General features: G+C 48.1%; 1 protein-coding gene, 1 long non-coding RNA gene and 1 pseudogene across 3 annotated transcripts in view; all 3 read right to left on the bottom strand.

The window, feature by feature from the left end:
- LOC112815682 (uncharacterized) overlaps positions 1-8,358 on the bottom strand; it is a 30,290-nt gene extending 21,932 nt beyond the window's left edge. Inside the window, exon 1 of the long non-coding RNA XR_012377114.1 lies at positions 7,812-8,358. This is a non-coding gene — a long non-coding RNA (uncharacterized lncRNA). The remainder of the gene's footprint in view (positions 1-7,811) is intronic.
- A 7,075-nt stretch (positions 8,359-15,433) lies between these two features.
- AARSD1 (alanyl-tRNA synthetase domain containing 1) lies at positions 15,434-25,555 on the bottom strand. Of its 2 annotated transcripts, XM_025861742.2 has the most exons (12): positions 25,416-25,555; positions 25,151-25,282; positions 21,955-22,114; positions 20,907-20,964; positions 20,332-20,488; positions 20,123-20,239; positions 19,767-19,897; positions 19,375-19,441; positions 19,095-19,186; positions 18,563-18,617; positions 17,179-17,273; positions 15,434-15,656 (listed from the first exon to the last, which is right to left on the bottom strand). In XM_025861742.2, exons 1-12 carry the CDS (start codon positions 25,452-25,454, stop codon positions 15,521-15,523), a joined length of 1,239 nt encoding a protein of 412 aa, XP_025717527.1. In that variant the 5' UTR covers positions 25,455-25,555; the 3' UTR covers positions 15,434-15,520. The 2 variants fall into 2 exon arrangements, with proteins under 2 accessions (XP_025717527.1, XP_025717528.1); XM_025861743.2 differs by lacking the exon at positions 25,151-25,282 and having other exon boundaries at positions 25,416-25,514.
- On the bottom strand, positions 22,455-23,285 carry LOC112815663 (rRNA-processing protein FCF1 homolog pseudogene; annotated as a pseudogene).
- Positions 25,556-26,113: the final 558 nt, after the last annotated feature.

Genomic DNA, 26,113 nt, shown 5'->3' on the forward strand with positions numbered 1-26,113 from the left:
TCAACTAAAATAATTTATTCATTTAACTAGTATTTATTGAGCATCTACTATATCTTAGGCACTGTTGGAATTAAAGTAGCTAACACTTTAGGGATGCCTGGGTGGCTCAGCCATTAAGCATCTGTCTTCGGCTCAGGTCATTATCCTAGTGTCCTGGGATCGAGTCCTGCATTGCTTAGCCAGGAGCCTGTTTCTCCCTCTGCCTGCCTCTCCCCCTGCTTGTGCTCTCTCTTTCTCTCTCTCTCTGATTAAAAAAAAAAAAAAAAAAAAGTAGCTAGCACTTTTAAGCAATTAACATGTCCCAGGTGAAGCACCTGGGACACCTGAGTTAATCCTCACAACTATCACCATTCCCATTTTCCAGATGGGTAAATGGAGAAGTTAAGTAATTTACCCAAGGCTGCACAACTAGCCAGAATTCTGAGGCAGGCAATCTGCCTCTGTCCAGAACTCATGCTCACAGGCACCAGGTAATACTGCTGGGGGTTCCCCAAGGGGAGGCTCATCTGTGGGCCAGCAAGAACACCAGCACTCGCGAGATAGCGGGGATGCTTGCCTTAGATGGGGTTGGTTGTGGTCAAGGAAGAAACCCCAAAGGCAGTTCCATTTCCCCTGCTTCTGGCCGCTAGCAGATAAAACAGGTAACAGCAAGAAAAGTATGCCTCTGTGTGGGTAATTATTTCCATAAACACTGACAATGGAGTCTTGGCCTTACTTAACTTGGCTTCCAGGATATTCTTGGTGTTTCTACTCCCTCTAGCCACTGTCCCATCTCCTCTGCCAGCCTGCTCATCCTCCTTCACCCTGGCTTTCAACGTCTCAGGGACTCAGGCTCTGGCTCAAGCCTTGCTTCCCTCACGTCCCATCCAAGGTTAAAACTACCGTCTGCGCTGTCTTCTGTTTGGCCCTTTTGCCTCCTGCTCCGGGCTGAATGGAATTCATCAGCTCTTTTCCCTGGGCTTGCATTTGGGTTTTGCAGAGGAGGGCTACAAACAAGGGACAAGATGGAGAGAAAGGCCAGGGTATTTATTCCTGAGGGGTCACTGAACTTTGACGGCGGATGCTTCACCCTTTTTAATTGATTTCCATCAACCCTACCCACACTTTTATTAACAATATCCTTCTTACACTCCCCTCCAAGTATCCAGCTGGAGCATGCCCTCTGCTTCCCGCAGGGGCCTCTGCCTAACCCCCAGGGACTGTCACATCAATATCCGCCATCCAGACAAACGGCCACTGTTTTCTAGAGCTGTGCGTTCAACTACTCATTCCACCTCTCTACCTGGATTTCTCACAGGTGCCTCAAACGCAAGACATACAAACCCAGCGTGGTATAATCATATATACGGTTTTTGTCCCCTGTTTCTGGCACAGAGCTGCTAAAACCCTTGGAATTTCTAAGCGATAAGAGTGATAAAAGTGTCTTGATATTCATAACAAATCCCTTTGAACCACACCTGAGTTCATATTAATGAGGTGACTTCTGGAAAGCACCTAAGGAGAGTTTGCCAGGGGAACCAGCCATATGATTATCATGGGTTGGAACTTGCCGTCCTCCCTCTGTGCTGGGGGGAGCGGGGAGGGGAGAGGGACTGGAAGTTGAATCAGTCACCAATGGTCAATGATTTCATAAATGGTGCCCATGTGATGAATTCTCCATAAAACCCCAAAAGGATGGGGTTGGGGAGCCCCTGGGCTGGTGAACACGTGGAGATGTGGGGAGAGCGGTGCACCCAGAGAGGGCATGGAAGCTCCTGCCTCACCCCCATACCCTGCCCTGCGTCTCTCTTCCATCTGGCTGTTCCTGAGTTCTATCTTTTTATAATAAAACAATAAACTAGCAACTTAGTAGGTAAAATACTCCTCTGAGTTCTGTGAGCCACTCTAGCAGATTAATCCGACCCAAGGAGGGAGTCGCTAGAACGCCTGAAATATGGATCTATTGTCAGTCTGTCAGAAGCACAGGTGATGACCTGCGCGTCTGAAGGGGGCGGGTGAACCCTCACTCTGGGATTCTGACACTATCTTCAGGTAGACAGTGTCAGCATCGAACTAAAGGACACCCAGCTGGTGTTCTGAGAATTGCCTGTTGGATGTGTGGGCAAACAACTCTCTCCGCACACTGGAATTGGGTCCAGAACCCAAATAGTGGGGAATGGGGATAACTACTAAAGGGTATGGGATTTCTATGCAGAAGCAATAAAAACTTTCTAAAATTGATGTAAGTGGGGCGCCTGGGTGGCTCAGTTGGTTAAGCACCTGACTCTTGATTTTGGCTCAGGTCATGATCTCAGGGTTGTGAGATCGAGTCCCGTGTTTGGCTCTATACTGGGTGTAGAGCCTGCTTGAGATTCTCTCTCTCCCTCTCCCTCTGCCCCTTCCCTCATGCATGCTCTCGCTCGCTCTCTCTCTAAAATAATAAATAAATTTATTTATTAGAGAGAGAACAAGTGAGAGAGAGAGCATGATCGGGGAGAGGAGCAGAGGGAGAGGGAGAAGCAGGCTCCCCACCGAGCAGGGAGCCCGATGCGGGACTCGATCCAGGGACTCCAGGATCATGACCTGAGCTGAAGGTAGTCGCCCAACCAACTGAGCCACCCAGGCGCCCTGAAAAAAATTATCTGACCTCCATGAGCCGGCTTGATCTGAGCCGGCTTGGTCTGGGCCTCACCTACCTTGCCCCCTCACCTCGCTCCCTGTAGATAGCCTTGCTCCTCCAGGTTCCACCCCGGCCTCCTCCGGGCTTTTGCCCAGACCTCTTCTCAGAACTCTGTGCCCACTTCACAAGTCCCTCTCCAGTCCAAATCACTCCCTTGCCCGCCTACCCCGAGCCCAGACGGAGAGCCCCGGCTGGGCCCCTACACAGCTCTCCCTTCACCCTGCTCTCCAGCGCGTCAGTTTGTGATTCTCTGAGTCACATCTGTCTTCCCCACTAGACTCAAAGCCCCAAGAAGGCAGCGCCACGCCTGCTTTGATCACCATTGGGAGTGACCTCAGGGAAGGCAGAAGGAGGACTCAGTATGTCTTTGTTGAATAATAATGGACAATATACAGCTATTTGCTGAAGAGTTGGAAAACCAGCTAACAAATTATAGATGTGCAGAGAAGACATTCTCAGGCACTCCCAACTGAAAATTAGAAAGAGGGTGAAAACCCAAAGGACAAGGTAGGCTTATGCAGAATAGAAACACTGGCCTCTTCCCAAGAGAAGTTAACTCCCCAGTAGGTGGGGAACCAACTCTCTCAGCCACCCATTCTAGAAAGTCATGACGAAGGCTTGCTGCTGTTTTGCAAGATAGAGACTGACCCTCCCAGGTCCTAGGATAAGAGAGATAGTGTTAACCGAATCTTACTTCAGCCCCATGGGCTTTCAACGGAGGATGTTTGCTTTTACCACATAGCCTCAGCCCCGGTGACACTGCAGTTCCCTGTCACCTTTATGATGCTTTGGACATCATGAATGCAGAGAAGACACATACAAAACACCACAGTGATACAGAACTTGTTTTAATACAGGTAAGTATTAATACCGTGATGTCAAGTTTCATCTGTACCATCGCTGGATACACTTGTTTTACTTTCCTGCGTTCCCTTTCCAAGGTTGTTTGACACTCTCCTGGGTTCAGAGCAATTTTTTTTTTACTCCTCTATCTTTGTAGAGTTACAGTAATCTTCAGAACCAAGAGGAAAAATAATAATATCTCTGAGAAGCCAAGGTTCAGTTTCTGCATTGTAAACCGACTGATTTGGGACCGGCATATGGAACCTGGTCACGCTTTCCAACCCGAGCTTCCGTTTTCCATTTTTAAACTTGACTAGATACATCAATAAGATCTTAAAAATCCATCCCTTAGAAGTTGGTGTCGCTCACCAGAATAGAATAGTGCTTTCTACTAATCTTGCTTGCTTCACTGAATCCCACTGTCTTGTCACTTGAATATGCAGTACTGACCAGGTCTGTTACGATTATTAAAAATGGACCTTATCATATCTCATTATGATGAACAGTGTGCTCCAGAGGCTTCGTCATCTCTCTAGAGAGATGTGATTCTTCTCTCTCCCTCTCGCTCTGCCTCTCAGCCCTGCTTGTGCTCTCTCCCTCGCTCTATCTCAAATAAATAAATAAAACCTTTTTTAAAATTTAACATATCTTGGTGTGTTGACCCTTTTCATAAGTCATATATCACCTTTTTTGTTTTGAGATCTTCACATGCTTAACTTACATATTTTTTTAACATTTAAAGTTTTTTTTTTTTTTATTTGACAGAGAGCACACACAAGCAGGGGGGATCGGGCAGGCAGAAGGAGAGGGAGAAGCAGGCTTCCCACAGAGCTGGGAGCCTGACGTGGGGCTCGACCCCAGGACCCTGAGATCATGACCTGAGCCGAAGGCAGACGCTTAACGACTGAGCCACCCAGGCGCCCTGCTTAACTTATTTTAGTTCATCATAATTACTTCTCCCTTTTTAACGTCAAAATTGTTACAGTTTGGTCAGTGGCTTCCTTATCCTTCCACCACTACTGTCTGAAATCTTGCTTCCTAGGCCCTTCTAAAGTTGCTTTGCCCCAGGATGCAGAATCGTCCTCGGGTAAGTCGGGGGGAGGGAGGGCAGGGGTAGCACAAGCCCTGCTGTGGATGGGCTCCAGTCAGGGTCCGAACAGAAAAACACATTTTTGTTAAAGATCATGAGCTCAGACCAATCGAATTTACTTTTTTTTTCCAACATAAAAATCTTTTAATGTAATTACCTTCTCTACAATATTTCTGCTACTAGTTTTTTATTCCTTCATCAATAATGCCATCACATTTCCTTCTGTTTTGTATCCTCCTACGCCTTGCCAGCCACCATCATGCCATCCCTTTGTTGACGGCAATGTCTGTTGGGTTGGTCTCCTTGCTGCTGTTGACCAACCTGTCCTCCCACCACGAACATCAGGAAACTCAAACCCCCAACACACACACACACACACACATACACACACACACACACACACACAATGACCAGAGTCAGCAACCTTATGCACATTGTTCCCAGAAGCCTCCTGAGAGCCGGGCATCTTTTAAGACAATGACTCCTTCTGGAGTAAAATCCTAACTGAGGGAGTTTCAGGGAATGTTTGGTTTTTGTTGTTACTGTTTTGCTAAGTTGTCCTTTGGGAAGCTGACATTTATTCTTGCAGGATATTTTAATTTTTTAAAACTATAGTTCTTGCTGTTTCTCATTTAAAAAGCGTGCCACAAAGGAATGATAAAGAAGACCATTTCCTTTCAGAAGTGCTGGGAACCACTGAGAAGCATAAAGATGAAAATGAAAAGCACTCCAATCTCATCACCCAGAAATAACTCCTGCTAACATTTTGAAATAAGACGTGTTGACTATAACAAAAAGGAATCAACATAAACCTGAAAGAGCTGCTGAGCCTCAGGCAAATATTTCGTCTGAGATTTCTTAGGGTTTCTCTAAAAGGTTAAAAAAATGTGAGAAATATGAAGAGCTGGCGGGCCACTGTGCTTTTTTTATCCCTAGCCTTAAGAGTTGTAATAAGGAGCGTCTGGGTGGCTCAATTGGTTAAGCATCTGCCTTCAGCTCAGGTCATGATCCCAGGGTCCTGGGACAGAGCCCCCAGTCAGCCCTCAGTCGGGCTCCCTGCTGGGCAGGGAGTCTGCTTCTCCCTCTTGCTCTGCTCCTCTCCCCTGCTCATGTACTGTCTCTCTTGCTCTCTCTCAAATAAATAAATAAAATATTAAAATATTAAAATAAAATTTAAAAAAGAGTTGTAATGAAAAGTTATCAATGATGGTATAATCCCAATTTAAAAGTATGTATTTATGTGGGTGCCTGCTGGCTCAGTGGGTGGAGCATGGGACTCTTGATCTCAGGGTAGTGAGTTCCAGGCCCACCTTGGGTATAGAGATTACTTAAAAATAAAATCTTGGGGCGCCTGGGTGGCTCAGTCGTTAGACGTCTGCCTTCAGCTCAGTCATGATCCCAGGGTCCTGGGATCGAGCCCTGCATCGGGCTCCCTGCTCAGGGGGAAGCCTGCTTCTCCCTCTGCCACTCCCCCTGCTTATGTTCCCTCTCTCGCTGTCTCTCTCTGTCAAATAAATTTAAAAAATCTTTTTAAAGAAAAGGTTGGGTATTTTTTTAAGATTTTATTTATTGGGATCCCTGGGTGGCTCAGGCGGTTAAGCATCTGCCTTTGGCTGAAGTCATGACCCCAGGATCCTGGGATTTAGTCCCATTTCGGGCTTCTTGCTCAGCGAGGAGCCTGCTTCTCCCTCTGCCTCTGCTCCCCCTCCCCTCCCCTGCTTGTGCTCACTCGCGCGCTCGCTCTCTCTCTGACAAATCAATAAATAAAATTTTAAAATTTTTATTTATTTATTTAGAGTGGGGGAGGGGCAGAGGCAGAGGGAGAGAATCCTAAGCAGACTCAGCACAGAGCCCAACTGGGGGCTCGATGCCAGGACCCTTCAAGAGCTGAAGGCTTAACCGACTGAACCACCCAGGCATCCTCATGACCACCCTATTTAAAATGCCAACCCACCCTACTACCTTCCTCTCCCCCGCCACCCTCTGTGTTCCCAATCTCCTTCCCTTCCCTTTTGTCTTTTCTTTTTTTTTCCCGTGTTGATCAGATTTATGGTTTGCTGTGTGTCTGCATCACTAAAATATAAGCCATAATAGGGCAGGATTTGTCCTGTTCGCTGACATATTCCAAGCACTTAGAATTGTGCCTGGCACATGGTAGGCACTCGGTAAAGATTTGTTGAAATTGGTTAGTGCTCACACCATAGTAATTGGTAAATAATTTGAATACATCAGCTAAAAATACCTTATAAAAGTATCCTTTAAAAAGCAGCCAAAGGATAAAAGAAACAAAGACAAGAAGAAAGAAAGAAGAAAGAAAGAAAGAAAGAAAGAAAGAAAGAAAGAAAGAAAGAAAGAAAGAAAGAAAGAAAGAAAGAAAGAAAGAAAGGGAGGAAGGAAGGAAGGAAGGAAGGAAGAAGAAAAAAGAAAAGAAGGAAAGAAAGAAAAAACAAAGCACATCATGGGGAAACGACTGACGTTAGCAACCATTATAAATCCAAAATGATTGGGGTGTGGGGCGCCTGGGTGACTCAGTCATTAAGCATCTGACTTCGGCTCAGCTCATGATCCCAGGGTCCTGGAATCGAGTCCGCATCAGGGTCCCGGCTCCACAGGAAGCCTGCTTCTCCCTCTCCCACTCCCTCTGCTTGTGTTCCCTCTCTCGCTGTCTCTCTGTCAAATAAATAAATAAAATCTTAAAAAAAAAAAAGAGGGGCACCTGGGTGGCTCAGTCGTTAAGCGTCTGCGTTTGGCTCAGGTCATGATCCCAGGGTCCTGGGATCGAGCCCCACATCGGGCTCCCTGGTCTGTGGGAAGCCTGCTTCTCCCTCTCCCACTCCCCCTGCTTGTGTTCCCTCTCTCTCTGTCTCTCTCTCTCTGTCAAATAAATAAAAATAAAATCTTAAAAAAAAAGATTGGGCTGTCTGGGTGGCCCAGTCGGACTCTTGGTTTTGGCTCAGGACATGATCTCAGGGTTGTGATATCAGGCTGCACCTTGGGCTCCCTGCTGAGTGTGGAGCTGGCTTGAGATTTTCTCTCTCCCTCACTCTCTCTCTCATGCAAGGAAGGAAGGAAGGGAGAAGGGGGGGGGAGAAAGAAAAGAAAAGAAGAAAAGAAGAGAAGAGAAAAGGAAAAGAAAACAAAAGAAAAGATCCAAAATGGTTGTATGCAGAATTAGAATATCCACCATCCTGCTGCCCTGCCGCCCATGCCCTCAATTACCCGACTAACGGAGGCATGGCCTTGCTGGTGTAGAAAATGCTGCTCCTTCTGCTTTGTCGGTTCTCAAGTTCATTTCCGAGTTAAAGCTTGCTTTATTTCAGATTGTGACTTTTCTTGAACATTTGGAAGTTTCTGATCAGCTCTCAGAGGATTTCACTGTTCGTCTTAGGATGCAGGTGTCACTCGAAATGTCTTTACCTGAAGTTCTCAGTCAGTTTCAGTTTCTTAACAATGCTGTTTTCCTCTTTCTTGAATTCTTCTCTTGTTTTGCTGGGGTTTTTCCAACACGTCAAATGAAAACAAATGTTGTTTGTTTGTTCCAGAAAGGGAGTGGAGGCAGTAAGCTTGCTGAGTCCTTCAGCCAGCATCTCTCTTTTGTTCATGTCTAGAATGTTGTCAAGTTTACATTCCAGGTGACTGATGATACCACAGAGGCCAGTCTTGGCTGTCACAACTTCCTCCACGTGTTGCTCAAGCTCCCTGTGCATCCCCATCTCCCTTGAACCTCTCAGTGTCTGTGAAATTGCATAAAAACAGTGGAAGCCAGTTTTCTGAAATAGACGTTCTCTATGCCTGGAGGAAGTAGTGAACAAATTCAAGGTGTGTCCATCCGGTTGTATTATGAACTCATCAGCGTGTCTTGCCATGAAAGCCTACTGTGAAGAATTTTGTAAAAACAAATCACCCACTGCGGCACCTGGGTGGCTCAGTTGGTTAAGCACCAGACCTCGGCTCAGTTTATGATCCCGGGGTCCCCGCTGGGCAGGGAATCTGCTTCTCCCTCTCCCTCTGTCCCTTTTCCCACTTGTGTTCTCTCTCTCTCTCAAATAGATAAAATCTTAAAAAAAAAAAATCACCCACTGATTTATCTCTGAGAACATCTAGCTTCTTATTAAGCAAACTTGCCTAGAGCAAAAGATAAGTAAAATAGCCAGAAATGTGGACCGTCCACTTTTTCCATCAACAATCAAGAGGTAAAGGCTGGAGGAAGTCAAGGAGAGAAGAAAAAATGATGCAGAATTTCAGGAAAATGGAGAAAAATTGAGAGACAACGTGGAGGTGACATTCAAGCCTCAGCTTAAGAAGAAATTAAAAAAAAAAAGCCATCTGTTGTCTTGTAGCCATTGATAGAATCAGTACAAAGAAATTCAGTGGGAGCCTTGGAAAATGGAAATAATGAATACTGTTTTCTGAATTAAGTTAGGACCCAGCATTATTCAAAATCTCTGGTCTTGGTGGATGTAAATGCATAAAATATCGAGCATTTATTTCATCAGAGAAGGGTTAAAACTCAAAAACACAAACGACAAATCCCTTCCAGAAGGCCACACCTTGTCTCTTGATTCCCTGCTTGCATTTTGGGAAACGGCTGATGACCCCACAATCCACGGACAAAGTCTTCGGAGCAACAAGGGAACAAGATGATTAGAAGTCTTCTTTCAGGCTAGCTGAACTAGCAGGGGCTCTTGTAGTCCTCTTTTTTTATTTCCCTGGCAGAGGCCTGGGCAATCACAGGCCCACAGCACCCTCTGCTGTTGAATCGCAAAGGACGGTGCCTGGGTGTTGGGACCAAGACGGCTAATGGATTCTGGTCTTGGGCAAGAGGCAAATTACAAGAGCAGAAGAAACTCAAAATTAGTTTCCATGCGAAACCTCAGGATGAGTTCATCTTGCTGGTAGCAGACAGCAAAGACAAAGCAAAATAAAACTGGGCAGCTAAACTTTTCCAGCAAGGCAGCTTCTCGGCCTTTTCCAAGCTGAGTGGAAAACCCCAATTCACCCACACCAAGGCTCCAAAACAGGAAAAATACGCTTTTTCTAGTGTCGTTTCTTTCTTTCTTTCTTTTTTTAAAGATTTTATTTATTTATTTGACAGAGAGAGACACAGCGAGAGAGGGAACATAAGCAGGGCGAGTGGGAGAGGGAGAAGCAGGCTCCCCGCGGAGCAGGGAGCAGGGAGCCTGATGCGGGGCTCGATCCCAGGACCCTGGGATCATGACCTGAGCCGAAGGCAGACGCCCAATGACTGAGCCACCCAGGCGCCCCTCTAGTGTCATTTCTGAAGCACATGTAATACTATCTCCATAGAGATTGAGCCCAGAGTAACAGGGAGATGGAGAGAAGTGGGCTTAGAAGTAAATGTAGGGATTTAGGAGCTTATCTTCTGGAACCCCCAAAGAATAAACCCCTAGCTTTTCAGTTCCAGCATTATCATGTATGTGCGTGCCCTAACAGAGGTAAAATTAGAGGCTACATGACAATGTTATAATGGAAGATTTTCACTTCTGTTTGTAGATTGCTTAATTGATCCTTTCTCCTTGCCAAAGGCACCAGACAGCCTTGAGACCTTTAAATGCTCCCATCTTAAAATCATTTATTTAACCATGAAAGAGATACTAGTTTATAAACAAAGATATTCGTCACATATATACATTTGTGTGACCTTTTAAGGTCTGTGAGTAGATAGAGAGAGGACACACACACAGCACAGTGGTCAGGCAGATGGACCCGGGAGCCAGGCTGCTGGTTCAAAAGTGTGCCCTGCCATTTACTAGCCGAGTGACCTCAAGCAAGCTCCTTACCTCTCTGTGGCTCAGTATCCTCATCTGTAAAATGGGGATGACAATAGGATCTAGCTCACGGAGTTGTTATGAGAATTGAGTGCATCGGTATTTGTAAAGTGCTTCGAACAATGCTGGCAGAACTAGGGTAAGTGTTGATTTAATACCAATCGATGATTAAACAGTGCCAAACAATAATAAAACAAAAAGTGCGTGGTGGCACTGACATCTGCTTTTCTTTTTTTTAAAGATTTTATTTATTTGTCAGAGAGAGAGAGAGAGAGAGCAGAAGCAGGGGGAGCTGCAGGCAGAGGGAGAAGCAGGCTCCCCGCGGATCAAGGAGCCCGATGCAGGGCTCCATCCCAGGACCCTGGGATCATGACCTGAGCCGAAGGCACACGCCCAACTGACAGCCACCCAGGTGTCCCTGACATCTGCTTTTCAATACCTGGAATTGCGGTCAGCAGAGGTTTTTATCAAGTATGCCTTCCCTGCTTTCATGAGATCTTCAACTGTGATGTCTCTGTCACCCTCTTTTTTTTTTTTTTTTTTTTTAAGAGAGAGCGTGCCTGTGTGTGGGAAGGGAAGAGCAGAGGGAGAGAGAATCGAGAGAGAATCTTAAGCAGGCCCCACACTCAGCATGGAGCCGTCTCGGGGCTTGATCTTGCAACCCTGAGATCATGACCCCAGCTGACATCAAGAGTCGGACACTTACCCAACTGAGTCACCCAGGCGCCCCCTCTTTGTCACCCTCTTTCTCCTTAGGTGCAATGCAGGATTTCCCTTCTGCTAATGCGGAGAAATATGGCCTCTTAGGGTCAGAAAAAAATAGCCCAGCCATGGTGGGAGAGGCTCATTTGGGTGAAGAGCAAAATGAGTTTCATGTCTGTCTTATTTTTTGCCTCCTTATAACAGCCAAAGAAAAGGCACTCAAAATACATATGGCTCATCGAAGAATCCAGGAGCCCCTTTAAGACCCTGGTGCCCGTCTGGGGCTCAGGGACAATTCACAGCTCTAGAATTTCCATAAAGGGCTCAGAAACACCCATCTGGCTGGAAGGGAAACCAGCAGAGTTGTCAAAACACACTGGATTTGTTTGCCTCGTCAGCACACTGCTTTATTTGAGATGGCCCGGATGCTGGGCATCGTGAAAGGCCTCCCCCGTCGCTGCCACGACTCCCCCTGTCCCCGCTCCCCTCCCCTGCATTATCCTCTTTTACTTCACCCTGTTCTTTTCCTCCGTGACTTGACAGAGTGTATAATTTCACATTTATTTGCTCGTCTCTTTCCTGTCTCTCCTCCGTGGCCGTCCATGCCGTCAGCATGGGGACCACAGCCGTGTCATTTACCAGTGCGGCCCGCTTCTCAGAACAGTGGCCAGCACACATTACCTCCTCGACAAGTGGCTATGGACTAAATGGACAAATGAACTCTGTGGTTGCTTCTTATATACACAAGTCAACAACAACCCAAACCAGTTCGATGAGATGAAAGGAAGAGGGAGGGACTTTACCCAGAAGAAAATGTTGATTCCTGCCTTATTTCTGAAAAACTTGGCTTTGAGGTTGGTGTCGGAGGATGGACAGGGCTATTTCCCAGCACGCCTTGACAGCAGGGTACTTCTGCAGGGAGTTGATGAGAGGACGAGAGAGAGAGAGAGAGAGAGAGAGAGAGAGAGAAAGGCTGTCCCTGTGGGAGCCTTTTTGCTCTGGACACCAGCCCTGCTCTCCTTCCTTCAATTTTAGAGCCTGGCCCTCTGCCGGCTGTCGTCTACACAGAAGGTGCAGAGCTTTCTGGAAAAAGAAAGAAATTTCTCCATCACTCTTTCCGGAATAGCCTTGGTTGCCCTCCATTGAGGACACTTTAGTCACCGTTTGGATCTAATTCAGGAAAGGAACGGGAGACACAGAAGCTTTCTGCAAGAGGGTTTTTCATTGGGGTATATTGGGCCATCTGTTTTCCCAGTGAGGCCCAGGAGTTTGAGTTCTTATTAAGGATGAGACCTGGCATTCCAGCATAGGTTGGCTGACTCCCTGGCTTCCACTCAGGACTAGAGTGTGGGGTGGGGCTTCAGGACATGTGGGCACGGTGCCTTCCTGAATTCAGTCTGCCTCCATCTCTCATCTGACGTCTTTTGTTTTCCGTTCTAACGTCTGATCCAGTACCTACATATGCACATACAGTCACATGGGAGACCCTCACCTGGGCGCTAGCCCCGGCATCTGTGTCTCCAGCCATTCACAGGCACCTAAGTCATAAGACAAGGAAAAGGAGCCCCTTGTCACTATTTCTATGCCGTAAAAGTGGGTTACAGCAATATTCCTGGATATATGATCTGTGTGTGTGTGTGTGTGTGTGTGTACATAAAACTATCACATTTTGTGCTAATACCTTCATTCTGCTTGTTCTCATTTAATGTTACTCTAATAAATGATTAAACCCATTCTGCTTTGTTTTCTGAACCTCACAAGAGACAACGGACCCTGTATTTTCCTAATTGAGTTATTCCAGAAATTTCCTTCTGAGGATGCCATGTTCACCTCCCTATTTTCAAGTCAAGAAACTAAAACTCAGGGAGAGTCTCAGCAGGGAGACCGGACACCCTGGTTTTCCTGAGATCATCCTGGTTTGTGACTGTGGTTCTGGAGCACCCCTTTTGCCCCTTAGAGGTGTCTGAGTTCGGGTCATAAATGAAATAGTTACTCTAGGTCTTTGTGAGCAGAACCGACCTGAGTGATGGCAAGCAAGGGTAGCCTCCAGTCCACTGCTTTTTCATTATACCCTGATGAAGCAGAAACAGAGGACAAGGAGCTCTCTCTCTCTCTCTCTCTCTCTCTCACATACACACACGAAAATGAATTCAAATGGGTCTCTGTTGAAGGGAATCCTGCCTGAGCCCTTCTGTAAATAAGGAATCTTCTGTGAGGTAAATATTACATCCCCATCTCCCACCAATGAATCTATTTTGTGCTGCGTGAGTTTTATACTATGGTTTTATCTTAAAACATGGCACTCATTTAACTGAGAAAAGCAAGTTGCAGAGAAGTGTGCTGCCATTTGTTCCAAGAGAGGGAAGATTTATGCACATCTGTGAAAAAAATACTACCAGAGGATACATCAGAGATTGATAACAGTGGTTGTCTCTGGCGAGGGAAATTGGGTGAGTTGGGGGCAGGGTTGGAGGAAGACTTTAAAAATACATTTTAAGAATTTCTTGGGGCACCTGGCCTACTCAGTCAGTGGAGCCATGCAGCTCTTGACCTCAGGGTTGAGTTCAAGCCCCACGCTGGGTGTAGAGATTACTTAAAAGTAAAATCTTGGGGCACCTGAGTGGCTCAGTCGTTAAGCGTCTGCCCTCGGCTCAGGTCATGATCCCGGGGTCCTGGGATCGAGCCCCGCATCGGGCTCCCTGCTCGGCAGGAGGCCTGCTTCTCCCCCTGCCTCTCCCCCTGCTTGTGCCCTCTCGCTATCTGTCTCGAATAAATCTTAAAAAAAAGTAAAATCTTAAACAAATAAAATCTCTTGATGACACCTGCCACACTCCTAGGCAGCCCACTGATGCGGCATCAATGCCTAAATTTTGCCTCAGAAACTCAAAATTCCCTGTCCTTCTGCCCCACCTCCACCCCCGTGCTGCCGGGCTCTAATCCACCTCCTGGCTCCCGCTGAAGTCCTCAGACAGGACTCCTGTCCCTCACAAGTAAGCTGCCTTGTGGCTTTTGATCTTACCAGAGAGCCATCTCAGCTGCATTCTCTTTGGGAGAAGACAGAGTGGACCCTGTCGGCTCTCCTCGGGGCGTCTTGACCCAAGGGAACATGATTCCCCACCAGAGCTGGATTGACCCAGGGGCCCCGGGCACTTACAATCAATGTTTGCAGGTAAAGAGGAACAGAACATTTAGGCAATCAAAAATTAAGTGTTCTTAGGTCATCTAAGGGAACACACGAAGTGGTTTCCCCACTTACAGTTGAATGCATTACTTCACCACACCCCAGAGAATTTAAGTGCTGCCTTTTCGGCCACTTTGCTGGGGACCAAACTGAGGTTGAAAAGACAAAAACACTTTCCCAAGGCAAACAAGTGACAGAACCCAGAATTTTGTTTTTGTTTTTTTGGTTGTATTCTTATATAGTGAAACAGAACATCGTGGAATAAAACAGACTATAATGAACAACTATAAAGCCAACAACTATGTAATTTCCACCCAGTTCACAAACACACAACACTGCTGGCCACCCAGAAACCCCCCTCCCACCCCCGCCTTGGGCCCCTTCTCCATCCTGCTTCACTCCTTTCCCCCAGAGGTAAACGCCGTCCTTTTAAAAACCGATCACTTTCCGATAGAAAGATGCTTTCTTTTCTAGTTTTACCACCCATGGGTGCACAAAGCCAGGATTTCCACTCAGGTCTATGAAACTCCAACATCTATGTTCTTCACCTCGAGGTCATGCTTCCTCTTGTCCCATCAGTTACTGAAAGATTGGTTTCAACCTTCCATCGAGTGGGAATTTGCGTCTCTTCTTTTAGCTGTCAATTTCTCCTTTATGTTGAGGTTGTTATTAGATGCACACAGATCTAGAACTACTTTGTCTTCCTTTGATCACTACAGGTCCCTCTTTAGCTCTAACAATGATTCTGAAAGGCTCATTGGTCTGACACCAGCTCTCTTCCGGTTAGTCTTCCACACCTTTCTCCAGCCCTTCTCTGCCTCAGTAACAGACATGGAGCCTCCCTCTCCTGTATTTGTGTGGTCTCTTGACCTATTCAGTCATCAATGCTTTTTAGTTCTAAGACACAGGACTAGGCAAATAAGGACAAGAAAACAAGGAGATCTGAATGACTGGCTCGCCCTCCCCTTAGGCAGTTAGGTTTCCCCAGGAAGAAAGGTTGCAGTAGCTTTAGAGAAATCAGCACGCTGCATCACCGTAATGCCCCCGGTGCAGGTTATGCCTACCGGGGGCCAAATTAGAAAGCTGTTCATTCACAAACAGATACTCATCGCACACACGCCCCAGAGAATGCCGTATAAATCAGTCATATGCATGTGGTACCACGACCATTTCAAGTCAAATTATTTTATTGTCCAAGAGACTCTGTGGTCACAGGAGGCCCGTTCTCAATGGCAGGAGCCCCAGGGACTGAGTCCTCACTCCTCGGCGCTCTGAGTGCTGATGTAGTCCTGGAGGAGGGCCTGCACCTCTGCCCGCCGGCTCATCCTGGTGGCCTTGCCCTGGAAGCGGCCTTTCTTCCCAGCTCCTTTGCCCTCCAGAACCTCAGCCACCCTGGGGAGCAGAGACACAGTCAGGGAGGAAGGACGTCTTTGAGGGGAAAAACCACAGAAAAACCAAAAGCACCCCTGAGTCTTTCCCCCAGAGCCAAGGGAGGGAAAGAAAGAGTAGACGGCTTCTACAGATCATCCTTAAAAAAGTACTTACACGTGCACTGATAGAAACATACCATGTTTACTGTAACTGGGGGGACAAAAAATGAACTAGTATCTGTTGTTCCAGGTATCAAAAAAAAAAAAAAAAAAGACGGAATAACTGAACACAACAGAAGTAGCTGGAAACAGGGGGAGGGGGCCTAGATAAATTATGGGAACCTCCAGGGAGCAGGGCAAGCGTCCATGAGAGGTAAGGGGCTATGGACACAAATGCCAGTCAGGAGCAGCAGGGCCGCAAGCTGGGGGTGAGGAGAAGTGGGACTGTGGCAGCGCGACAAGCCTGTCCTGTCTGAAGAGAGCGCCACCACCCCTTTCCCTGCAGCTGCTGCCATGCGGGGATGCGGGGCCCAGTGTTGCCCCAGGGGGCCTTCTGTTCTTTTCCTTTTTTGAGAAAAGCCAGAACTCTATATTTTTATGTACAAATCCAATTTTAAAATGTAACAATGAGGGGCGCCTGGGTGGTTCAGTCGTTAAGCATCTGCCTTCAGCTCAGGTCATGAACCCGGGCTCCCTGCTCGGCGGGAGGCCTGCTTCTCCCTCTCCCACTGCCCCTGCTTGTGTTCCCTCTCTCGCTGTGTCTCTGTCAAATAAGTAAAATCTTAAAAAAAAAAAAAAAAAGTAACAATGATTTTGAAAATTTAAAACAGTACACAGGCCAAACCAGCCTATAGGCCACATCTGGCTGCCTCTCAGGGACCTGTGCTTCAAATTCTTACGTTTTCCTGGGGCGCCTCAGTGGCTCAGTCGTTAGGCGTCTGCCTTCGGCTCAGGTCATGATCCCAGGGTCCTGGGATCCAGCCCCACATCGGGCTCCCTGCTCAGTGGGAAGCCTGCTTCTCCCTCTCCCACTCCCCCTGCCTGTGTTCCTTCTCTCACTGTCTCTCTCTCCGTCAAATAAATAAATAAAATCTTTAAAAAAAAAAAAAAAAAGAAATCCAACAAAGTTCTAATTTTTCAATAACAACTGTATCAATGCCTATTTTTATTTCGTCTTAAAATCCAAAAAGGTGGTGTGTCTGCTCTGCCGTGCTGCATCTGCCTAGTGATAAATCCAGCACCTGAATTCGTGTACCATTTACGTACCTCAATTTCTAAAAGAAAAAAAACAGAAAGCACAGAGGATTTGGAGCGAAAAAGACCCAGCTTTGAGTCTTAGTTCTGCCACGGTACCTGCGAGATCCCAGGCGCAGGACATGATGTCCCTTACCTGCACGCTTAGGAATGATGGCAGCGATACTTATCCCTGCTCGGCCCACCCCACATGCCTGTGACATGAATCAAAATGAGATCGCAGAGGTGGCCCTTTTCATCGGGCAAGGGCTGTATGCACCAGTTAGTGCAGGCGGTCCACAGAAGATTACCTGGGGCCCAGCGTCTCCACGGCCTCAGTCGGCCCTGCCAGTAAGAAGAGCCCAGCACCCTTCTCATCACCCACAGTTAAGAACAGGAGGGTCTCCTACGAGGTAAGATAAAGAGGTAAGCCCTGATTCTTAAGAAAGTGGGATCAATCCCCCTAAACCCTGCCCTCTCCTCAGTCTCAAGATCAGACTTTTTGCCCCTAAACCATGAACGATGTTCCTGATGAGTGATAAAGCAGCCCCTATACCGTAGCCCACCAGGGCCAAAAAACTTTTCGAGAATGACTATGGGAACTTGGATTAAACATCAAGAAGGAGGGGCGCCTGGGTGGCTCAGTTGGTTAAGCGACTGCCTTCAGCTCAGGTCATGATCCCAGGGTCCTGGGATCGAGCCCCGCATCGGGCTCCCTGCTCCGCGGGAAGCCTGCTTCTCCCTCTGACCCTCCCCCTGCTTGTGTTCCCTCTCTCGCTGTCTCTCTCTCTCTGTGTCAATTAAATAAAAAAATGAGACAGTGAAAAAAAAAAAAAAAAACATCAAGAAGGAGGCAGAGGAAAAAAAAAGAAAAAGGGAGGCAGAAGGCTGCTAACCACAGCCAGGTGCTGAATGCCTTTTGCGATCTGACTGCCCCCCACCTTCACAGCCTGGCCACCGCCTTGCCCCACGCACCCTGCGCCTGCCGCTGCCTAAAGCTCCCGGCAACCCTCTGTGCAGCAGGTTCCACCCCCTGCTGACTGATGACCACTAAGCAATCCTCCAGGCCCCCTGCCCTGGGGCCCCCCACCCTTTCAGGTGACATGTTCCTCACCCCCAGCATTTACCACCCTCAATCAGAAATGTCGACATACAGACTTGTTTCCCAAACTCCAGAGTGAGCTCCTTGAGAATCAGGATGCTCTATACGGAAGTATGAAAAGAGGCATACACACTGCTTGGCCCGGAGCAGGGACCCCAAAAAGTATTTTTTAGAGTAAATGCAAAAGAGAGACCGGGAAATCATGAAGTTGTAGACTGTCAGGATGGGCAGGGGCACTTGAAGCCAGAGGCAAAGGAAAATGGAAGGGACAGCCCTCAAAGGGCCTAGCCAGCCCCATCACTTCTAAAACCAGGCCTTGGGCACACGTAAATCTGTGTGGCTTGGAGGAGTTCCACCTCTGGTAAGAGGCACTCAGAAGCTGGTAACTGTCGCAGCCCCAGAAAGGTCAACAACCTAGATCTAACTCAGCACCTTTTTTAGCTAGTGCTAAAAAAAAAAACAACAACCCTGTATACTGAATGAACTTCTATTCTCTGCTCTTCATGTGTTCATGCGAAGGGACTTCAGCTAAACTAATGCCCCTCGCTTAGGTCTCCACTCAGGGTGGACAGAGAATCTCATGCTCCTCTTACCTCTGACCCAATCTCATTGGCGATGATATTCATGAACTCAGAATCACCCTCCTTCCTACAACAAAGGACACGGACGTGAAACCCGGCTTGGAGTAGGAGCTGGGAAACCGCGGGCAGCCCTGCTCCTCCTCACAAAGTTAGCCTTGCTGCTGTCCATGCGAAGTCCGAGGCCCCCTTAGCAAAGGCAGAGAGGGCGGCTGACGGCCGGCAGCGAGCCCTTCTCAGCAGTTTACAGCATGCTTTGCGTTCATGTGCGCCTCTCTCAAACATGATCACCCAGGTTCGGAGAGATCTGGTAGATGGTGAAGGGGGTCAGGGAAGCTGGTGATGAAAGTTATAGTCACAGTGTTGCTGGGAAGATGCTCTCATCGAACCCAGGAAATCTGGGCGATAAAGGTATACTGGAAGGTAACACATCTCCTAGGGTCTGCTCAGCCTGGAGAAACCGGTGAGCAACCCACCTCCCACAACGCACTGCACTCAGGGGAGAGGCTGAACCCCAAGCCCAACGCTCCCACACTTTGTTTCTCACCTATGTAATGTGACCACACCTCCCCAGTCCGGGCTGTTCCGAAGGCTGTGGGCGACGTGCACGGCGAGGTCTCTGAGCAGATTCAGGTTGTTCTGAAACGGACACCAGCACTCAGCGGATAGAAGGAATAACAGGCGAGCTCACCATCCTCCCGCCACTTTGCTCTCCCCTCCCTCCCAGCTCTGACGAACTACACAGCCGGCTGGGCGGAGGGGTTGAGTCTGGGGAGGCTACTCCAGGCAGAGCCCCTGCCCTCTCCATCCTCTGTGGAATAAGTCACCTTCTGCAAGAGCTTGGTAGAGTTCTGTAGCTTCTTCACTGCTTCCACGTGATCCTCCGCTCCACACCTGCAAGGGAAAGGCACGTGGTCACCTGCCCAGCTTCCCAAATGGCTTGTGGTGCAGGGCGTAAACCCATGAAGCCCTTCTTGATAGTGCACCTCCCTCCAGATGGGGACCCCGGGACATTCCTAAGCAACTGAAGAAGATATAAAAGAACAAGCCATTTTACATAGGTCTGACTTACTGTCCAAAATGCTTGATCATTTACGATTGTATCTCACCCCACCAAGCTTAGAGATTAATCTCCCCAACCGGTAGGAGAGCTGAGCTTGGGGCGTGCAGGACCTCAGACATGGGGGGGGGGGGCGGGGGCAGGGGGCAGGGGATGTACTTCAGCAAGGTGGTCAGTGCTTTTTCACTTCCATGGCTTCTCTCCATCCACTTTAGCACCCGGTTCCCGGCCAGAAATGCCAGGTTGGTCTTGTTCTTTTTCCCCTTCTCGATGCCCAGAATTTTAATGACCTACATGAGGCAAGGGTGGGGGAACACACGCACATGCATGAACTGCAGTGGGGGCGAGACCTGAGAGTAGGAGCTCCCTAGACCTGCCCCCCAGCTCAGAAGCGAGAAAGGAGTGACTTCACCGAGGCCCCCTCCACTGTGCCCCTCGATCACTCCCAGCTGGTCATGATCCCCACTTCCCTAAGACCCTCCCTCCCAACCACTCAGGAGCCCTTCCTCACCTACCTGAAGGTCACTAAGATTGCTCACATGGGTCCCACAGCACATGTTGGCATCAACGCTCTCAATGGTAACGACTCGAACGGGCCCCACATGATCATCCGGCAAACCCCGGCCCCTCACCTGGAATGCAGCGGAAGAAGGGCTGTCTGACTTCTGAGGAGGGGCCCTCAGAGGGCCATTCTACAGATGCTGCCCGACTGGCTCTCCCTCACCTGCTCCACCTCTGGGTCATCCAGGCTCAGCTCTCGCACGTTCACAGGCAGCCGGGCCCTGATCTTTTCATTGACGCTCTGCTCGATGGCGACCACCTGCTCTGCAGTCACAGAGGGGCTGTCCAGTTCAATCACACTCCGGACTCGCCCTAACTCCCTGCCAGAAGAAGTGGAGTGGTCACCGGATGCTGAGGATGACCGCAATAACATAAAAAGGTTTACAGAGAAGGTTCATATAAATTATCTTATTCAATGCTCACAAGAATCCCGCAAGGTAGAGACTGTTGTTTCCTTTTCACAGGTGAGGGCTAAGAAGGAATGTGAGCAAGATCATATAGGAGAATTCACCCCCTGGGTCTCTGGGCTCCAAATTCCATGTTCTTTCCTTCTCCCATCCTCGTGTGTCCCGAGACACACAAGGTCACCCACCACCCTATCCTAAGGGGAAGAGGAGAACACAGCAGATTTTGAGTACTACCCTTTCTTTTCTCCCCCTACCTACTGACCCATTACTGGGAAGGGAGCTGGTAGTTGGGGACCTGTGACCTATGGTTAGTCTTATGTCCCCTGCTCACCATGATGTGGTCTTCCACCCAAACAGCTGGTCAGCAACTGCTGTGATTAGATGCTGCCCTGAGCAGAGAGAGCAAGAGACAGGGAAGAGTGAGCAGTGCAGCCGGCCACATATTCCCACGATATCGTCCCAGATACTCTCCTCGTTGAACACCTGCCAGGCACTGGCTCGTACTTTTGACAGATATTTTACTAAAAATCCTCATGAGGGGGCACCTGGCTGGCCCAGTCAGTTAAGCAACAACCAACCAACTCTTGATTTCTGCTCAGGTCATGCTCTCGGGGTCCTGGGATCAAGCCCCAAATCGGGCTCCCTGCTCAGCAGGGAGACTGTTTCTCCCCTTCTCTCTGTCTCCCTCTCCCTCTGCCTGCCTCTCCCCGTTTGTGCGTGCGTGCTCTCTCTGTCAAATAAATAAAATCTTGGGGCGCCTGGGTGGCTCAAATCATTGGGCATCTGCCTTTGGCTCAGGTCCTGATCCCAGGGTCCTGGGATCAAGCCCCGCATCGGGCTCCCCGCTCAGCGGGGAGTCTGCTTCTCCCTCTGACCCTCTCCCCTCTCATGCTCTCTCTCTCTCAAATAAATAAATAACATCTTTTAAAAAATAAAAAAAAAAAAAAGAAGAAGGAGAAGAAGAGGAAGATAAACTGACAGGACTCCATGGCTGGCTACCCCAAAGAGGCGTCTGCACTGACTTTCAGGATTCGAGCAACCAGGTGGATGCTAATGGAAGATCAGGTCTGGGGAAAGAGATGCCTTTTTATGGCATCCATTTTGGACATACTGAATTTAAGAAGCCCAAGATATATCTAGATAAAGATAACAAGTAGGAAGTTGGTAATACTCAAATCCAGCAGTTATTCTAATACTTTTAATTGTTCATGTTGTTTTTATACCACTTATCATAAGCTTTGTGAATCAGAGCTAATTCTGAATGTCTGTCCTTTACAAAAGGTTACCTCCTAGAGAACCCAAACCATATCTCAATCCTCACGGCATCCCCATGCACGGCAACCCCCCCTCCTGCAGGGTCCCCACGCCGCCCCACCTACCTGAATGCTGCTGCATGTGGTCAAACCTCCGCTCCCAGTCCACCCGGACCTGGACCTTGGTCCCAGGGGCCAGGGGTGTCTGTGTGAAATGATCAGCCTGGGCCCCCCGGCGGGTCACTCGCAGCACAGAGATGTCATTGATTGTTCCGTGGTCATCAGGCTGAGGAAAGAAGTAAAGCTGATCAGTGTGGCGGGAGGGCAGAGCTTACCTTAACTCCTGGATACAAAGACCCTCTAGGGAAAGGGTGTGAGAAACACACCCAGAATTTGAGATTCCCTAAGGGAGAAAAGGCAATGACAAATGAGGTGGTCCACTTTGTTCCATGAGAGACTCTGCTCTCTTCACCCTGAATACCCATATATATTGTTCTTTAGAACAAAATAACAGAATTGAAACAAAGATTGTAACTATAGCAACGAAGATCTTAGTAAAACCTGAAGAATCTTAATCATCACTCTCACTGCCTTAATTCAGATTATCTTTCAATAGTTTCTTTTTTTTTATATGAGCAATCATCTGATTTATAAAAAGATGCAACAATATTTAAAATGATACAAAATATCAATTTCAAAACATCAAAAAGTGAGTGTATTTAACTACAGTCAGCTCATAACAGAGCAAATGGGTAAGAAGAATAATTCATGCTACAGCATATTGCTAATATGAACTGGCAACAGAAAAAGTTGGTAAAGGAAGGCAGAGGAACTCTATCTTTTAAGAATTAGAACCGAGGGGCTCCATAATCATCTGGCATCCGCTCAATGTTGTACCTATGGTTAGAAATGTACATGATGGGAACTCCAGGGATCTTCCGGATTCTTCTTTTAAGGTCCCGGTCAACTGTGGCCACAATGTAACACTTGTGCTGAGTTACTCTCTGTACTAAGCAGTCATCTGCATAGGTTCCTTTGTGTGTGCATGGTAATCGTTCAAATCTTGGATCCTTGGCAATCCTTAGAGCCACTCGATACTTTTGCCCCAGTTTTTCAATTTCAGCCATTACACAGTCAGTTATACAAGGGATACACTTGGCATACAGACAGTCCATCATTGACTGTACTAAGTCAAGTTTCGCTTTAATGGAAAAGTTGATAAAGTTGGTATCAACCAGGATGTGGTAAGGTGGGCCCAGCTGTGTGTTATATTGGAAGAATAAGCAGGAAGGATGTTGGGGGACTTCTCTTTCCTTGAGTGCACTGGGATCTCTCTTTTCTTTCTTTTTAGGTTTTAATCTGCCCTTCTCTTTAAGCCTCTGATCTCGGAGACTAAGCGTTCGCTTCATGGTCGCATACTTTCTGGTTTTCTTGTGCTTCCCCATGTTCACGCCGCGCTCTTGTCCTTTCAATAGTTTCTAAAATGGTTTCCTCCCTCCCTCCACTCCATCTTCCGCACTACTAACTAGAATTAGATTCAAAAACATTCACTCATTTTAGGGATGCCTGGCTGGCTCAGTGGGTGGAGCATGTGACTCTTGATCTTGGGGTCATGAGTTTGAGCCCCACCTGGGGTGCAGAGATTACTTCAAAAAAAATAAAAACATTCATTCATTAAAAAAAATATCTAGGGGCACCTGGGGGGTTCAGTCGGTTAAGCGTCTGCCTTCAGCTCAGGTCATGATCCCAGGGTCCTGGTATTGAGCCCCACATTCCTGCTGAGCAGGGAGCCTGCTTCTCCCTCTCCTTCTGCCTGCTGCTCCCCCGGCTCGTGCGAGCTCTCTCTCTCTCTGTGTGTTAGAAAATATATATATATCTAGTGCCAACTGCTTACAAGACACTGCAACCAAGAACACAACGTAAACAAGACAAGGCCCCTCATGGAACTTAAGGATCTGGAAAAGAATACAGACACACACACAGGTCACTGCACTATGATCTGCAACATGCCACAGTGTGAAAAGTACATTGTTCTAGAGGAGCTCAGAGGAAAGAGACCTAATAGTCTTCAGGAATCAGGGAAGACTTCCTGAAAGAAATGACGTATACAGTGAGTCCTCCCATAGTTGCCTGAGGTCACAGGTTTTCCTTCAGCAGAAAATCCCTATAATAATGATGACACGGATATGAAATCGGAACTTTCTCACTATCAAGTTTACTAAACATGTTCTCTTGTGTCACTTCTTTGCCTAAGTACCTCCACAGCTCGCCACAGCTTCTTTTTTTTTTTTTAAGATTTTTTTTTTTTTTTTTTTTGAGAGAGAAAGAGCAGGAGTAAGAGGAGCAGAGGAAGAGAGAGAATCTCAAGCAGACCCTGCGCTGAGCGCAGAGCCCAATGCAGGACTCAATCTCACGACCCTGAGATCACAACCTGAGCCAAAACCAAGAGTCCAACGCTTAACAGACTGTGCCACCCAGGAACCCCTCACCACAGCTTCCTGAATGAAGTCTACACACCTTAACACATCCTTCAAGTTCCTCTGCGCTGGCCCCAATTTACCTTTCCAAGGTCATTTCCAGCCTGCCATCAACACACACCACAGGCTCCGACTACACTGGACTATTTGCAGTTAACTAGACAGGTCAGATTCCTTCAGGCTTCCCTGCCTTTGGTTTGTGCTACTATTCCCTGCTGGAATTTGCTGCTATTACCCTCCTTTCCCGTGTTCGCGCTGGACCATGCCCCTACCCCATCACAGCACAGATAAGCCTGTCTTCCACTGTGCTCCTTCAGGGGGATCTTTTCCAGGCCCTGGCAAACACCCTAAGCTAATGCCTCACCGCTTTGCACTTGCTCTTCTCGCTGCCTGGAATACTTCCCCCTTCCCCACCAGCACCATTTGGCAACTGCAATGGCTTACCCCCTCTCTTCACCTAGCTCTCTACTGAAATAACTTGCCCCCTCCCTAGGAGAACATCCCAGCACTGTCTTTCCCTCAAGCTTTAATTTTCTTCATAGCACTTACCATACCGGGCATTCTATTTTATCTATTCACCACTTTGTCTATTTTCTCCCATAAGTATTCTACGTATGTACAGACGCTGCCTTGTTCACCCCTTATCCTTAGTCCCTGGAATAAGTGCCCAGCATATGTTATGGCCCGATAAATATCTGTTGGGTGAACAAATGACCTGAATTGAACTAACTTCCATCTGCGTTCATCACGGCTGGGACAGAGGGGCAGGAGGGCATTTCCCACCTGAGCGGAAAGGAATGAGGGGCTTCCTGGGAAGGGATCGGGGTGAGGCGGGGGCCTGGTACCTGTCCCCCGCCCTCAGGGAAAAGCAGCGTGTCTTCCAGCACCACATGGAAGCCACTCAGCACATCCTTCTTGCCGTTGCTTCCTTCGGTCTGCAGCTCGGCGGGGCGGCAGGAGACCACCGTGGTGGTGAACTGCACGGAGAGGGACAGAGAAGAAGCCCGACCCCAGCCCTCAGGCTACCGGGGCAGAGTCTCCCTCGGCACCCCCTCCACGCGGCGCCCTCCTCCCGCACCGCCCCATCCGCCCTCGCCCAGCCGGCCCCACCTCGCGGGCGTAGCTGTCCCGCTGACACCGGAACGCCATCGCCGCCGTCGCCCGGGACGCGGGGACCCGCGCACCCTAGAACGCCCGCGGCCCGACGGAGAGCCGCGCGGGACAATCTTCACCGCGGGCGCGTCTCCGCGCAGAAGCGAGAGGGGAAAGGACGGGGTGTGGCTTGGACAAATTTACTGCAAACGCGGTTTGCGATTTGCGATTTGCTGACGTTCCGGGGGGCCTAGCGACTGTGTGAAGACTTTGGAAAAAACCAGAAGACAAAATAAAACAAAACTGCTTGCGGCCTGAACTTGTCAAGGCACTCAATTTTAGCCCCGCGCAGTCTCGGCTGGGTGGTAGTTTTGGAGAGACGGCGGCGCTGCCCAACAGAAATTAGTGCAAGCCCCATATGCTAATGTTGTATTGAGAGCAACAGATCCAGAATATTATGTCAATGTGTAATAACGAGTGTAAAAATGAGTGAGATTTTGTTTCCGCACAAAATTTTCGAAAGCTGATGTGTATTTTGCACTTAAAGCACGTCTCAGCTTGCACTGGCCACATCTTAATACTCAGTCACATGCACTCAATAACCCCAGGTGCCTAGTGCTACGTATTTGGACAGTGTAGATAAGCAAGGCTAACACAAGTTACAAACTGTAATCAGTACCTTAAAACGTTAAACGTATTAGATGTTAAAATCAACT

This window comes from Callorhinus ursinus, unplaced genomic scaffold (genome assembly GCF_003265705.2).
Source record: "Callorhinus ursinus isolate GAN/ISIS: 27379988/994484 unplaced genomic scaffold, GSC_fseal_2.0 scaffold108, whole genome shotgun sequence".
NCBI classification, from domain to species: Eukaryota; Metazoa; Chordata; class Mammalia; order Carnivora; family Otariidae; genus Callorhinus; species Callorhinus ursinus.

What these genes read in the sequence shown, in the direction of transcription:
- AARSD1 (XM_025861742.2), bottom strand. Translation starts at nt 25,454, where the DNA reads ATGGCGTTCCGGTGTCAGCGGGACAGCTACGCCCGCGAG. An exon ending in CCACATGCAGCAGCATTCAG is followed by an intron (nt 20,965 to 21,954) that starts GTAGGTGGGGCG and finishes CTCTCTGCTCAG; the next exon opens with GGCAGCATCTAATCACAGCA. An exon ending in GCACTGACCACCTTGCTGAA is followed by an intron (nt 19,442 to 19,766) that starts GTACATCCCCTG and finishes TTTCCCTTGCAG; the next exon opens with GTGTGGAGCGGAGGATCACG.